Source organism: Phodopus roborovskii, unplaced genomic scaffold, assembly GCF_943737965.1.
Source record: "Phodopus roborovskii unplaced genomic scaffold, PHOROB, whole genome shotgun sequence".
In the NCBI taxonomy this organism is placed as follows: Eukaryota; Metazoa; Chordata; class Mammalia; order Rodentia; family Cricetidae; genus Phodopus; species Phodopus roborovskii.
Window position 1 is genome coordinate 168,938 of NW_026126123.1, and position 13,182 is coordinate 182,119.

The following is a 13,182-nucleotide window of genomic DNA, read 5'->3' on the forward strand; positions in this document are numbered from 1 at the left end:
TCCCCAGACCATGAACTGGGCTGGATCTCATGCTGTGTAATTCACAAGGCTGTGGCCCTTCCATGCACTCAACCTCAGCTATGATAGAATCTTTCTCAAAGAGGGTCACAAATGGACATGCTGACTCTTGAGGGATGGTGTCACTGATTTTCCTAGAAAAATGGTGGGGAATGGGGACTCCCAGAACTACAAACACTGCCAAGAGCTCGTGCCAGGTCTCAGGGAAAAATGGTCTTGTATGATGTACAGCACTCTGTGTACCCAGAGGTACTTATCAGTTCAGTCCATACTGCACCTGGTGCTGTTGCGATTGTTACCAGGTCATCCCCCAACAAGACTGCAATATCCATGGGTCAGTAAAGGATGTGAAGATGAACCTCTCCAGAGACAGTTTCAAGGAACAGCATCTGCTTTATTGTAGGTATGGAAGCCTATTGACTGTGATTGTTTAGCACATAACCTTGGGTTGAATAGTGAGCACTCATACTACCAGGATTTCTATGAAGAAGCAGCACATAAAAGGAGACACGAAAGCCAGGTGGTGTGGCTCACATCTTTAATCTCAGCCCTTGGGAGGATCTCTGTGAGTTTGAGGCCAGACTGTTCTACAGAGTGAGTTCCAGGACAGGCTCCAAAGCTACAGAGAAACCCTGTATCTAAAAAACAAACAAACAAACAAAAAAGGAGACATGAAGAGTGCACAAACATGTTACCAGGCCAGCTATAGGGTACCCACGTTACTTCCGAATTCAGGGTTCTGACTTCTGGGAATATTTTGTTCTGGTGTATTGTGCTTCCTATGCTTCTTATGCTTCTTACTTAGAAGCACAGCATGCCAGCTACCTGCATTTTCTGCTACACACTGGGTCTGGGTACAGGTCCTATCTGCATAGTGGACAGGTTGGTGGAAGAATGGCTCTTGATACTATGCTTCATCCTTCCCCTGCCACCTTCTGCTTCTTTCCAACTCTAGGGAACAGGTCCTAAAGTGTTCAGGGAGCTGGTACTAGAGTCGGATGACTGGACAGAAGTTGCCAAAATCTTTCCGGCATCTGAAACAATGCCAACAATGTTACCAGAGCCAAAAAAACGGGACCTCAACATTTCACTTGCAGTTATACCCATCAGCACAGTCTTTATGCAGACAGTGCTGCTACACCAGGCATTCCCTACTCAAGTGAATAAATACCATGTGCACATGGTCTGGTCTAGGCTAGGTATAGTAATACCTGCTTATATCCCCAGGGTTAAGGAGACAGGCAGGAGGATCATGAGTTCAAAGCCAGCTTGGCCTACACAACAATATCAGGATAGTCTGAACAATATAGGAGATACTGTCATTTAAAAAATTCTGGGGGCTGGAGAGATGGGTCAGCGGTTCAGAGCACTGACTGCTCTTCCAGAAGACACAGGTTCAATTCCTAATACCCACATGGTAGCTAATAACTGTCTGTAACTCCAGGATCTGACACCTTCACATGGACAGATAAGCAGGCAAAACACCAATGAACATAAAATAAAAATAAATTTTAAAAAAAAATCTGCCTATCCTGATATATAGACTATAACTTTGGCCTGGTGGGACCTCCCAGAAATGTAAAAACTATAAGGCAGGACCACAGAGGACTTGGGGCCACACATAGTGGGACATCTTGCAGGTGCTGTCTTGGGTGTTTTGTTTTGCAAGTTAGATCACTGAACTGCACCCCCAACTCAACAACCCAAGACATGTGTTAATTCCTTTTCTTTGTTTAGTGTTTTGTTCTCTCTCTCCTCTCTCTCTCTGTGTGTGTGTACATTTGAGGAAGGATCACCCTATGTAGCCCAGGCTGACTTTAAACTTATGATCATCCTGACTAAGCCTTCCAAGTGCTAGGATTACAGGCAAGGACACCATGCTTAGCTGCTCTTGTTGATAGGAGCAGTGAATGGGTAGTCTGATGGGAGGGAATTTGAGTTTCTTTTTGTTCATCAAAGAAGGCATATGGGAGTTGTTTGTTTGTTCAAGCAAATCCATGTCAATACAATATTTCAGTGTTCTCTTGAAATTCTGGTTCCAGAGTCAGGATCCTGGGGCAGGAAGGGGTTGGATAGACCTGGGCCCATCTGTGGGAGCTGGATATTTGTCATGTTTCCCATTCAAATTTTACAGAGAAAGATGATCAAGAAATTCCTTTTCTTCATTGTACATTATAAGGCCAGGTATATTCCACTTTCCAGAGTCCCTAGCTAGCTGGCAATGTCACTAAGTCCCCTTCCTTTCACTTAAGTCGGATTTAGGCTTGGATGGGGCATCTTCATTAGATTACATTATGATAATTGCCAGAGCAAGGAAAGATGTTTACCAATTGATAGGGCAGTTTTCTATGAATTTGTCAATGGGGTGATATTTGTGAATAGGGGAATTTTCAACTGTGCATGATTTATTAACTAGAGAATCTTGGGCAAATAGGAATTAGAAAATTCTATAATAGGCATGGTGTGGTGGCACATGGCACAGAAGCAGGAGAATTACAGCAAGTGTGAGACCAGCCTATCTTAAAAAGAGAGCAAGTTGGAGCTGGAGCGATGTCTTAGTGGATAAAGCACTTGTCATGCAAGTATGAAGACCAAGGATTGAATCCTCTAATCCACATAAAGTTAGGCAGTGGTAATTTGCATCTGTATGTAAACTGGGAGACAGGAGAATCCCAGCCTGCTCTATGCAGTGAACATTGAGATCCTGTCTCAGATAAAGTAAGGCTAAGCTCAGACACCCAAGGCTGTCATTTGACTATCATAGCATGTATAAGCCTTTACTGGTACACATTAACACATACAGAAAGATAAAATGGAAACAAAAATAATAATCACTATACTAAGATGTCTCAATGTAATGAATATAGAAAATATTCAATAGATTGGAGTTGGTAATGCAAAGTGAATGATCATTGCTGATTTTTCAGGTTCCCAGTGCTAATGCCAATGTTGACATTATTACCAATCTCTCTCTCTCTCTCTCCCTCCCTCCCTCCCTCCCTCCCTACCTCTGTAAAGTATAAAAAACCTTTTTCCTTTCTTTTTTTTTTGGGGGGGGGTTGGAAAACAGGGTTTCTCTATGTAGTTCTAGCTGTCCTGAAACTTTCTCTCTCTGTCTGTCTCTGTAGACTAGGCTGGCCTTTGTTTCTTTTCTTTTTTGCTAGAGATTGACCCTGGGGCTTTGTACATGAAAAGCAGCTGGTCTACTACTAAGCTACATTTCGAGCCTCCAAACTCAACATTTCAAATCTTTTCCTTTTCATCGGTCCCTAAATGCTCCCACCAGGTTATTAGTGTCTTGAGTTTGTTCCCAGACACTACACAGAAACCTCACTGCTGTGTGGTAGTTCTTTATTTCATCATCTAAGAGAGAAAAAAAAGATGGAGGGAAGGTGCAAGTAGGCTTCGGGTCACCTAGGCCCCCAGGGATTGCCAGGCACACAACTGCGGATTCCTTGGCAAGCAGGCAAAGTTACGGCTCTGGTAGCCCTTCTCAGAGCCTGTGAGGATCTGATCTGTCCACAAGCAATGAGTGTCACTCTCCAGTTTGCAAGGGATGGTTGAACAGGGAAACACCTGGAAGATGAGAGAAAGGTCCACTCTGGGGACTTCTTCTTCCCCTTTTCCCTCCCTTCTGGCAACATGGAGCAGCTGGGAAGGCTTGGCATTGCCCCAACTGTGTTTAGACCCAAGAACAGCTTCTCCCATTTGGGGAACAGAAAATCAGTGTTCTGGAATTGTGGGTAGGAAACTTCCCTTAAAGCCACTCAGGCAGGTCTCCTGAGGAACCGTCCGTCCCCACAGGGTGGAGAACTGATAGCAGAGGGTAACAGTTGGCATGCAGAGAGGTTAAGCTTATAAGAATAGGCAGTAGGGCTCTCAGACAGTAACTGGGGTCAAAGGATATTTGGTGCTGTCAGGGAACAGTTTTAAAATAGCCAGTTCGACATGTCGATGTGGATTTGGAGAATAGCACTTTGAATTCTTGCAGAACATGCCTGGGAAGCCAAACCCAATCTTGGGAGATCAGAAACAGACAGCAGTATTTCATAACAGCCACAAAGGAAGTTAGAGAGACTGAGAAGGTTCAGGGAACATGCAGTCCCGAGGATAACAGAACAACCAGAATTTACAAAAAAGCAGGTTCGGGACAATAGTAAGAGAAATTAAAATGGTTGGGTTTGGGAAGCAGCTACAATAACAAAGAATAACCAGAGAGAAAAAGAAACCGTTCCAGGAATTATCTCCAGGAGGAGAGTTGGATCTAGGAACTTACTGTGCACACCCCACAGCCAGCAGTGTATGTCTTTGAGAAGGCCTTTTGCTGAGCAGGGTTCAGGCTATGCCAGGGAACCAAGAAGCTGCAGGCACTGATATGCAAATTTCCGTTCCTTAGGCGTCCTGTAAGGGAACAGAGAAACCAGCAGGCTTTTGATTGGCTGGGTGGTGCTGGGAGAGGTCACCTGATTAGCATTACTTTACAAACCTTCCGGCCCCCATTTCAACCAGGCCCTTTCCCTTTAGAGCCTTGCTCCTCCCAGTTGCCAGGAAGCCTCTAAGGATGAAGGGGTGTGGCCCAAGGGGAAGGGACAGGGCCTCACCCGCAATGAGAAACTCCTCACTGCGGTTCTGGGACTTGTGGACATATCCGCAGAGGCTCTCCAGGGCTGGGGTGTAGGCGAACCGGAAATCTGCGGCATTTCCCACAGCGTCGAATCCTTTGAGCATCTGTTCATGAGTGACAAAAAGCCTATCTTTTGCTGATATAATCCTCCCACTCCACTCTCTCTTAACCTGATGTCATATATATAAATCACAAAACCATGGGAAACGCTAGATGCTTGAATTTTGAGGGGGAGGAAGAGGTTAGTATGGCTATGGAGGGAGAGAGGGAAGGAGGGGGGAGGGAGGAAGAGGGAATACCTTTGAGGGGGAGGAAGAGGTTAGTATGGCTATGGAGGGAGAGAGGGAAGGAGGGGGGAGGGAGGAAGAGGGAATACCTTAGTCATCTTGATCTCATAACGTTGATAAAAGGTGGTAGTGCTGATTTCTGGGGACCCCATGAATTTAGCCCTTATGACTAGAAAGGAAGGGGAAAATAAGGCGTCAAGTGGGCAGTATGAACTAATGAGAGAAAAACATATATACAGCATAATTCTAATAAAGACAGCATACTTAATGGCTTTCACATCTATTCATTGATTCATCTATACATTGTCTACTCTTCCAGGTACTGTTTTAAGCACTTTTCATATATCCAGCAGTTGGCTTACTCAACTTTGTAATGCCTGATGTATGCCAGCCACTGTTCAGGGTGTTAGGGACACAACACTGACTCAAACACAGGAATCCATTTATATGTGGAGCTCACATTCAAGCCAGGAGGAAACGACTAAAATTAAGTAGTCAAGCATGGTGGCACAGACCTGTAACCCCAGCTCTGTCAAGCTGATGAAGGAGGACGACTACAGTGTGAGTTCAAGACCAGTCTAGACAATTTAGTGAGACTCTGTTTTAAAATAAAATTCACCAAAAGGGTTGTATATGCTTAGCATATAAGAGGTTGTAGGTTCAATCCCCAGTATGGAGAAAAAGGTATATGGATTGTTAGAGGCTATTAAGTACGATGGACAATTAAAGAAGGAAGGGAATTGACACATATTCTTTGCTTGACCACAATTTACTCAGGTGTATTAACCTTCTTCCAAGCTTATAAGTGCAGTTTTTCTTAAAAATGCAGTTGTATATGCCAAGCAGTGGTGGTTCACACTTTTAATACCAGAAATCAGGAGGCAGAGGCAGGTAGATCTCTGAGAGTTTGAGGTTAACCTGGTCTACAGAGTGAGGTCCAGGACAGCCAGGGATGTTATACAGAGAAACCCTCTTCCAAAAAAACCAATAAAGGAAAAGAAAAATCCAGCTGTAGTAAAGTATACTAAATCAGTTTAGTGAAAAACCCACCCTCATCTGATTCTCCTCAGTATGTGATGGGGCTCCTCATCTTCCACTGGCCATCAGTTGATTACACTGGCCAGTTTTCAGCAAGAGTCCTTAACCATTAAGATATCTCTCTAGCCCATGAGCTCACGTTTTTGAGAATAGGTCTCACTATGTAACTCAGGCTGGCTTTGAATCTTTCATCCTCTTCACTCGGCCTTCCATGTGCTGAGATTACAGGCTTGTGCCACCACACTTAGTTCAGGACCCAAGTTTGATTCCCAGCATCCACATAGGGTGGCTCACAACAACTTGTAACTCCAGTTACAGGGGATTTGATGCCTTCTGGACTCCACATGCAACTGCACACCACACATGGTGCACACACACATAGACATAAATAAAAATAAACCTTTTTTAATGGGCTTAGCCTGAATCCTCAGTGATTTCCCATTCACCAATCTCTAAATTGTTCCTTGGCAGTAGAGTTCCATGTGCCCATGAGAGTTAAGCCCAATCTCTCTCCCTGACTTCAAAATCTGATTGCCATGGTCCTGAAAAAAAGTCTGCCTTTCTGTCCTTTAAGACGTGCCATTCACAATATTATTTAACAGGGAATCAGACATACTATGTGGGATTAAAATTTAAACAAAGTAGACAGGCACCTCTGTAAGATGACTTTTAAGGTAGCCACTCATGTGAATAACCACAGAGAAGTGTCTCCCTGGGAGGGAACAGCCAACACAAAGATGGGCTTAGGCCCACAGATGTCAATATGGCCAAAGTAGATCTATGCAAGGGTAAGTACAACTGTTCTAGAGATAACTTTCATGAGCCCTATTGGACCAAGAGGGACAGAAAGACTCACCCAGGTCCGAGTTGCAAAAGGCTGTCTGTGGGTGGGGTGGTGCACAGGTACAGGCCTTACTGGAGGCAATCAGTGATAGCAACAAGAGGATGCCAGAGGCCAGAGATGCAAAGGGGGCCATAGTGGTATCTGCTGGGAGAGACTAGGCATTAGTTAATCCAACTGATCTGTTTACCCATTGGCCCTAGGGAGATTAGGGAACTCTTTAGGGTAGAGAAGTCTGGGAATCTTAAGGGGGTTGAGAAACCTGGAGAGGTTCAAGGGCTTAAACAGTTGGGAAAGTTTTGGGTTTTATTGAGTTTCAGTGATTTAGGAGATAGTGAATTGGAAGATAATGGAGTTGTAGCAGTTGATGAATCAGGGAGCTGAAAAGTCTGAGAATTTAGTGGAGTTGGATAAGCCTGGAGACTGACATTTGTGAAGTAAGGAATTTGAGGTTTGGGGAACTAGAGGAGGAGAGGCTGAGAGTTGAGGGCTATTAAGACATAATGGCCAGGGGGATTTGGATCTACTAAGGGTTTTAGAGGAGGTTTGGGGTTTTAGGAAACTGGGGGAAATTTAGGGACTTTGGGTCTGGGGGGAATTTGGGAGCTTTAGGTAATGGGAGTGTTGAGGAATTTGAAGGTGGAAGAACTTTAGAAGTTGCAGGAGCTGGACATGGCAGGGGGAGTTAAGGGAGCTGTAGGGGATTTGGGGGACAATGAACAATTCAGAGGAGTTGGCAAGTTGGGAGGTCTTTAAGGTATTAGAGGCTTGTGGGTTTGGAGCAATTGGGGATGAATGCTAGAGGCATGAGGGAGTCTGGAGAGTCCAGCTTGGGACACTCATTCCAGACACACTCCCCTTATATTCCCTGTTGGCCAAATAGGGATCCTGATACCAGCAAGCCTAGTTGAGCTGCTAGTCTCAGCAGGGAACTGGATGTGACTGGTGGTGTCACCAACACAGGCTCCAGCTAAGCTTCAATCCTGCCAGGACACCCGGCTCCCACTTACCTCTGGTGTCTCTCTAGAAGCCCGATCTGTGGCGATGGCGGCAGGGACTGAGCAGTGAAGAATAAATGTCCATGCAAGGGGCGGAGTTGGCGCGGAAATCACAGCCTCCAGGCTTCCTGGACGCATTACTCATCCACCCACCACAGGAATCGAAGCCTAGGGGCGGGCCGGAGGACCCGCCTAAAGATACTCCCTGCGCTGCCTGCCAGCCAGCCCACTGCGCCCCTTCCCCCCACCCCCAGCTCCACGTCACTCGCATTCCTCCCTGGCGGCCTTGAAGCACAGAGGAAGGGCAGCCCAAGCCCTTACAGCCCTGTGCCTCTCCAGTCCCCCACATCCCCCAGCTTCCTACTGTGTAGCAAGACGGGCTTTCCAAGTGGACCTGGCGTTCTGGTGAGGGGTAGCAGAGAGGGGACAAACTAGAAAAACTGTTGAGGGACATGAGAAGGGAGAAGAGGCCCAAATACATAGTGGGGAAATTGATACACCGAGTGTCTGTTCAAGATGGCAGTTAAGTGTGTCACAACTGAGAGAGGAACTGAGATGGCGTGCAGACCGAGTTCAGGTGGTAACCTATCCCCAAAAGTTTGCTGTGGTTGTACACACCAGATGTTTGAAGATTGTGCTACAAGAAACCTTGTTATAAACAGAAACAAAATCAAACAAGCAAATAGCTGAATTTTGTCAGGACCACAGGACAAAACTGGAATTTAAACCTGGGCTTCTTGACTCTGGTATCTGGGATCTTAATTCAGGCAGGGCCCAATCTTGGCAACCATGGAATGGTGTGGTGAGCATGAGGGGGGTGGGTAAGGGTGTGGGTGATGGTGAAAGAAGCAAGTGAGTCAGTAGAAAACCCATACCCACCCCATCCTGCCCAGCTCCTTCCCCAATCAGCCCACATCCCTGGTGGGGTGGGATGAGGCAACTGCTGCCCACCAGCTTCCTGATGATGCAGAAGTATTCCCTGGGATCTTGTGGAAGGGTTCTATGGGATGATTAACACCCTCAATACAGGGAGGGTAGACCAATAGCAATGACAATGGCTGTAATCCCAGCAGGCAAATGGATCCTGAGAGTTTGAGGATAGCCTGGTCTATATAGTAAGTTCCAGGACAACCTGGAACATACATAGTGAGACCTTGTTACATACAAACACACAAAAATGATGATAGTGATGACAGCAGCTACTTGGTTGAGCACTTACTGTACACTATTGCTATGAACTTTGTGTAAATTTACTTTAGCTAATTAAATTTTATTAATTTAGATTAGCTCACTAACCATAGCATACAAAAAAACTACTGCCAGCACTCAATGGAATACTCACCATATACAAAAGTTTGAAAAGTTTTTTTCACATGTATTCAGTGTGTGTGTGTGTGTGTATGTGTGTGTGTGTGTGTGTGTGTGTGTGTGTGTCTGTGCTCATGCCATGGCATGCTTGTATTGTTCAGAGGACAACTTGTACTAGCCAGTCCTGTCCTTCCCTATAGGTTCTGGGGCTCAAACTCATGTTGTCAGGCATGCAGGCAGCAAGCACCTTTATCTGTTGGACTTTATTTCCTGTCCAGGATTTTTTTTTTGTTCATTTTCTATTGTTATTATTCTTTCTTAATGTCAATTGATGAAGAGGTATCAAATCAGTAACAACAATAACAATAAGAGAACCAACACTTTGAAGATTGGGGGTTACTTTATGTGTATACTAAGATTTTTTTTCTCTGAAATGATTTATTCTTCCCAACATGTCTGTGAGTTACAATTCATATTTTCACTATTTAATGAGAAAACAGAGACAGAAAGGAGTCAGATGGCCTGTTCAGGAATGAGAGTGAAGAAATCACTGAGGGGGGGAGGTAGGGATACAAAGAAAGGAACAAAGGGAAGGAAACCAAAATTCTCAGCCTCTGATTGTGAAAGTGAGGGGTGAAAGTAGATGAGACGGGTCTGAGTAAGTAGCTGGCAGGACTGAGGAGAAGTAGAGAAGGAAAGTCCAGACTCTCCTCCTCTATGGCCCTGCTTCTGACACCAGCTCTTTATGAAACCTGGGTCAGCACACTTTTGCCAACTGTTTACATGTGAGGATTCAGATGGTTGTACAGGTTTGAAATGGAGTGGGGTGGATATCACAGAGCGGTGTTTAGCCTGTATCTATCTGGGGAACTGGGTAGATGTGAGGTTCCCACAGGGATCCATTGGCATGTGCAAATATCTGATAATCCCCAGAAAGGGTTAAGTGCTTGGTCTTGATTAAACCCTTTGTGCAGACCAGGAAACTAAGGCCCAGATAGCAGGCTATGTCTCTCCAGGAAATCCCAAGCTCCCTGTGTGTACATATGATAGACACACATACTTACATGCACACACAGTACTTTGTTCAAGATCAGGAACAGAGGAAGCAAAGTTGGTTTATTAAAAGGATCAAGAAAGCTCAGCAGGTGGAACTAGGTATGCTTGCATGTGTACAGCTCTCCGGTGTGTGCTTCTGTGAGTGGCATGAGTCCCTTGGTGGGCTCCATTTCCCTTCCTGAGAGCCAGGAATATATCTAAGTGTGTTCCTCCTGAGAGCTGAAGGTTGCAAATATAACTATGCATGTCTCATTCTTCTCTGTGTGATGAATAGATGCCTGAGTGGAAGATCTCTCCCTTGTCACACACAACACGTGTCTTGGCATAGTTTCCTTGGCCTGCTGCCTGGATGACACCCTTACTGCCACCCCCCTTTCCAAACCCATGCCACTCAGCCCTCCCTCCCCATGAAGACACACATTTGGGAAATGAGGGAGGAGGTTGTAGAAGGAAGGAGGGACCTAAAGGTCAGTTGGTCACCCTTAGACTATGGGGCTTTCTGTGCTTGTTGGGAACTGCCACTGCCCAAGGAACCCCTCTAAAAATGCTGTCCCTACCCTGTCAGTAGGAGGCAGGGACTCTGCATTTACACATGGGATATGATGGGACTAGGTCCTCTAATCTGGTCCCTTCTACCCAGCCTAGGGTACAGGGAGACTTAACATATCTTTGCCTTGCTCATAATTGCCTGAATTTATGTCCACACCCAGGAGTGTTGTCTGTGTGTCTGATATTCTGTATGTTTGTGTTATAAATATTGAAAAATAAGTTTAGCATCTAGATACATTTTTCCATGGGCCCCGGGAATGTGATGAGGTCTGAGTTATAGGAGTTTGGTTATGAGAATGCCTAGAAGTACACACATGTTCTGCATGTTGTTTTGATCCATCCTTCTGTTGTAGACATGCTGGGGAGTGCTGAATATGTCCATTTATTGTGTGCCTCTAGAGTTATTCTGTTAAGTAGGTGTGAGCAAGTGGAGGGAGCTCATGTGTGTGCTCCAAGGTACCAATTGTGGATCTTAGGAGTGTGCAGGGCATGCTGCTCAGGTGTCCTGGCAGCTGCCCCATGCTAAGAGCACCTGGCTGGCAGAATGAGTACATGAGCTGAATGACTGGATCTTTGCGAAGCCCCAAATGTGATTTACGCCTGTGGTTGTCTTTCTCAATACACGTGGACTTCTCAATAGATGTGGACACCTCTGGCTTTTGCTGGGTAATCTGAGTTTTGAAGGTGTGTGTGTGTGTTTACATAAAGATGAAGCTTACATGCAAGGCTTGACTTAAGACATTCTGCATGCTAACTACCACATCTTCACACACACACTCACTCCAATATCCATTCATTACAAAAAATAAACTTTCTTTTATAGGAAATTCCCTCACTCTTATCTAAGGCCTATGCCTGGAAAAGCAGATATGGAAAGCTTAGAGAGTGGAGTAAGTGACTGGCAGGCAGGGTTCTGCAATCTGGGCTCAGACTTGCTGTTAAACTATCAACTGCAGTTCTGCTTGTCTCTGACCAACCTCTTTCTGGGGGGAAAATGGCAACCAGTGTAGCTCACATTCTATGGGTCACCAACTCTTGGAAGTCAGCACTACTGCTCTGACCATGCCTCTTCTGCCTCATCTTCACCAGCTCAGCAGCACAATATACCCTGTGGTTGTGAAGATGGGCCATGCACACTCTGGGATGGGCAAGGTGAGTCACAGTAGTGCACACATGCATGTTTGTATAGTGCATGCTTTGGCACTGTACATAGTTACATGTGCATCTGTGTACTCAATGTACAACAATACTTCTGTTTGATGATGCTTTCTGGGATGCCTTCATATAATTGGATTTTGTATTTTCTTTTTCAGCCCACATTTCTCTCATGCAATCAGCTAATTTTGTATGTCCTATCACTGTGCTAGTGTACCAAGCTGTGTATATATAAGCATGGCTCTGTGATGAATACATATCATCTTTTATGTTCCAGGCTCTTGGGGTCCAGTATGCTTTCCATCCAGCTGATTTTGTCTGTGTGTATGTAGCAAGCAGATTTGTAATTTGTAAGTTAGTGTGTCTCAGCTTCTGTGTTTGTATATTATCTGTACAACTAGTTTTTGTGTCTATATATGGCCTATGTGCAGTTCTTTTTACAGCTTTATTGAGATATAATGCCACACTTCATTCAATCCCCCTGTTTAGAGTGGGTAATTTGGGTTGAGGACATAGTATAGGGGTACAGCCTTTGCTTAGCATGTGCAATGTGTTTGGTCCCCAGCACTGCAAAAAGAAATGTTTTTTTTTAGCATACTCAGTTATATGCAAGCAATTTTATGCTTGTGTGCACATGTATGAAACAGGATACGCATGATTATGCATGCTTGAGTGCCTTGGCATATCCACTTCATATTTGTCTACACATCCCTCCAGAAACACCCATTCCTCATACTGCCTTAATCTCACACCTATGCCCACAGGTCAAGGTAGACAACCAACATGACTTCCAGGACATTGCAAGTGTTGTGGCATTGACTAAGACGTATGCGACTGCTGAGCCTTTCATTGATGCCAAATATGATGTGCGTGTGCAGAAGATTGGGCAGAACTACAAGGCCTATATGTGAGTTGAGAGACAATGGCCTTCAGAGGGGCCCTGCCCCATGCATTTCAGGCCCCACTAACACTCTTCCCCTTTCCCCCCTAGGAGGACATCAGTGTCAGGGAACTGGAAGACCAACACAGGCTCAGCCATGCTTGAGCAGATTGCCATGTCTGATAGGTGAGAGACATAACTGAGGACTGGGAGGGAGGGTGTAATGGAATCACCTGGGCATGGCAATGACAAACTGCCTGCCCCTTGTCTTGGCAGGTACAAGTTGTGGGTAGACACGTGCTCAGAGATTTTTGGGGGACTTGACATCTGCGCAGTGGAAGCGCTGCATGGCAAAGATGGAAGGGACCACATTATTGAGGTGAGATCACCCCGGGATTGGTGAAACACAGAGGAAAGAGTGAGTGGAA

The 13,182-nt window shown here is 45.3% G+C and overlaps 2 protein-coding genes across 3 annotated transcripts in view; one reads left to right on the forward strand and one right to left on the reverse strand.

Moving 5' to 3' along the window:
- Syn1 (synapsin I) overlaps positions 1-13,165 on the forward strand; it is a 50,889-nt gene extending 37,724 nt beyond the window's left edge. The window contains exons 6-9 of the mRNA XM_051179521.1: positions 11,809-11,871; positions 12,639-12,781; positions 12,866-12,940; positions 13,031-13,165. Of these exons, the coding sequence (XP_051035478.1) occupies positions 11,809-11,871; positions 12,639-12,781; positions 12,866-12,940; positions 13,031-13,157 (408 nt within the window). The 3' untranslated portion in view covers positions 13,158-13,165. The remainder of the gene's footprint in view (positions 1-11,808; positions 11,872-12,638; positions 12,782-12,865; positions 12,941-13,030) is intronic.
- Timp1 (TIMP metallopeptidase inhibitor 1) lies at positions 3,353-7,981 on the reverse strand. 2 transcript variants are annotated; one of them, XM_051179523.1, is made up of 6 exons: positions 7,819-7,981; positions 6,824-6,952; positions 5,019-5,098; positions 4,620-4,746; positions 4,295-4,419; positions 3,353-3,594 (listed from the first exon to the last, which is right to left on the reverse strand). In XM_051179523.1, the coding sequence occupies exons 2-6, from the start codon at positions 6,942-6,944 to the stop codon at positions 3,433-3,435; spliced, it is 615 nt and encodes a 204-aa protein (XP_051035480.1). In that variant the 5' UTR covers positions 6,945-6,952; positions 7,819-7,981; the 3' UTR covers positions 3,353-3,432. The 2 variants fall into 2 exon arrangements, with proteins under 2 accessions (XP_051035480.1, XP_051035479.1); XM_051179522.1 differs by having other exon boundaries at positions 6,824-6,955; positions 7,819-7,974.
- Positions 13,166-13,182: the final 17 nt, after the last annotated feature.

Bases quoted from the DNA above. Each gene is read 5' to 3' on its own strand.
- Timp1 (XM_051179523.1), bottom strand. From the start codon at position 6,944: ATGGCCCCCTTTGCATCTCTGGCCTCTGGCATCCTCTTGTTGCTATCA. The intron at 5,099-6,823 runs GTGAGTCTTTCT...CTTCCTTTCTAG, and splicing joins CTTTTGCAACTCGGACCTGG to TCATAAGGGCTAAATTCATG. The intron at 3,595-4,294 runs GTAAGTTCCTAG...CTCATCTTCCAG, and splicing joins CTGGCTGTGGGGTGTGCACA to GTGTTTCCCTGTTCAACCAT.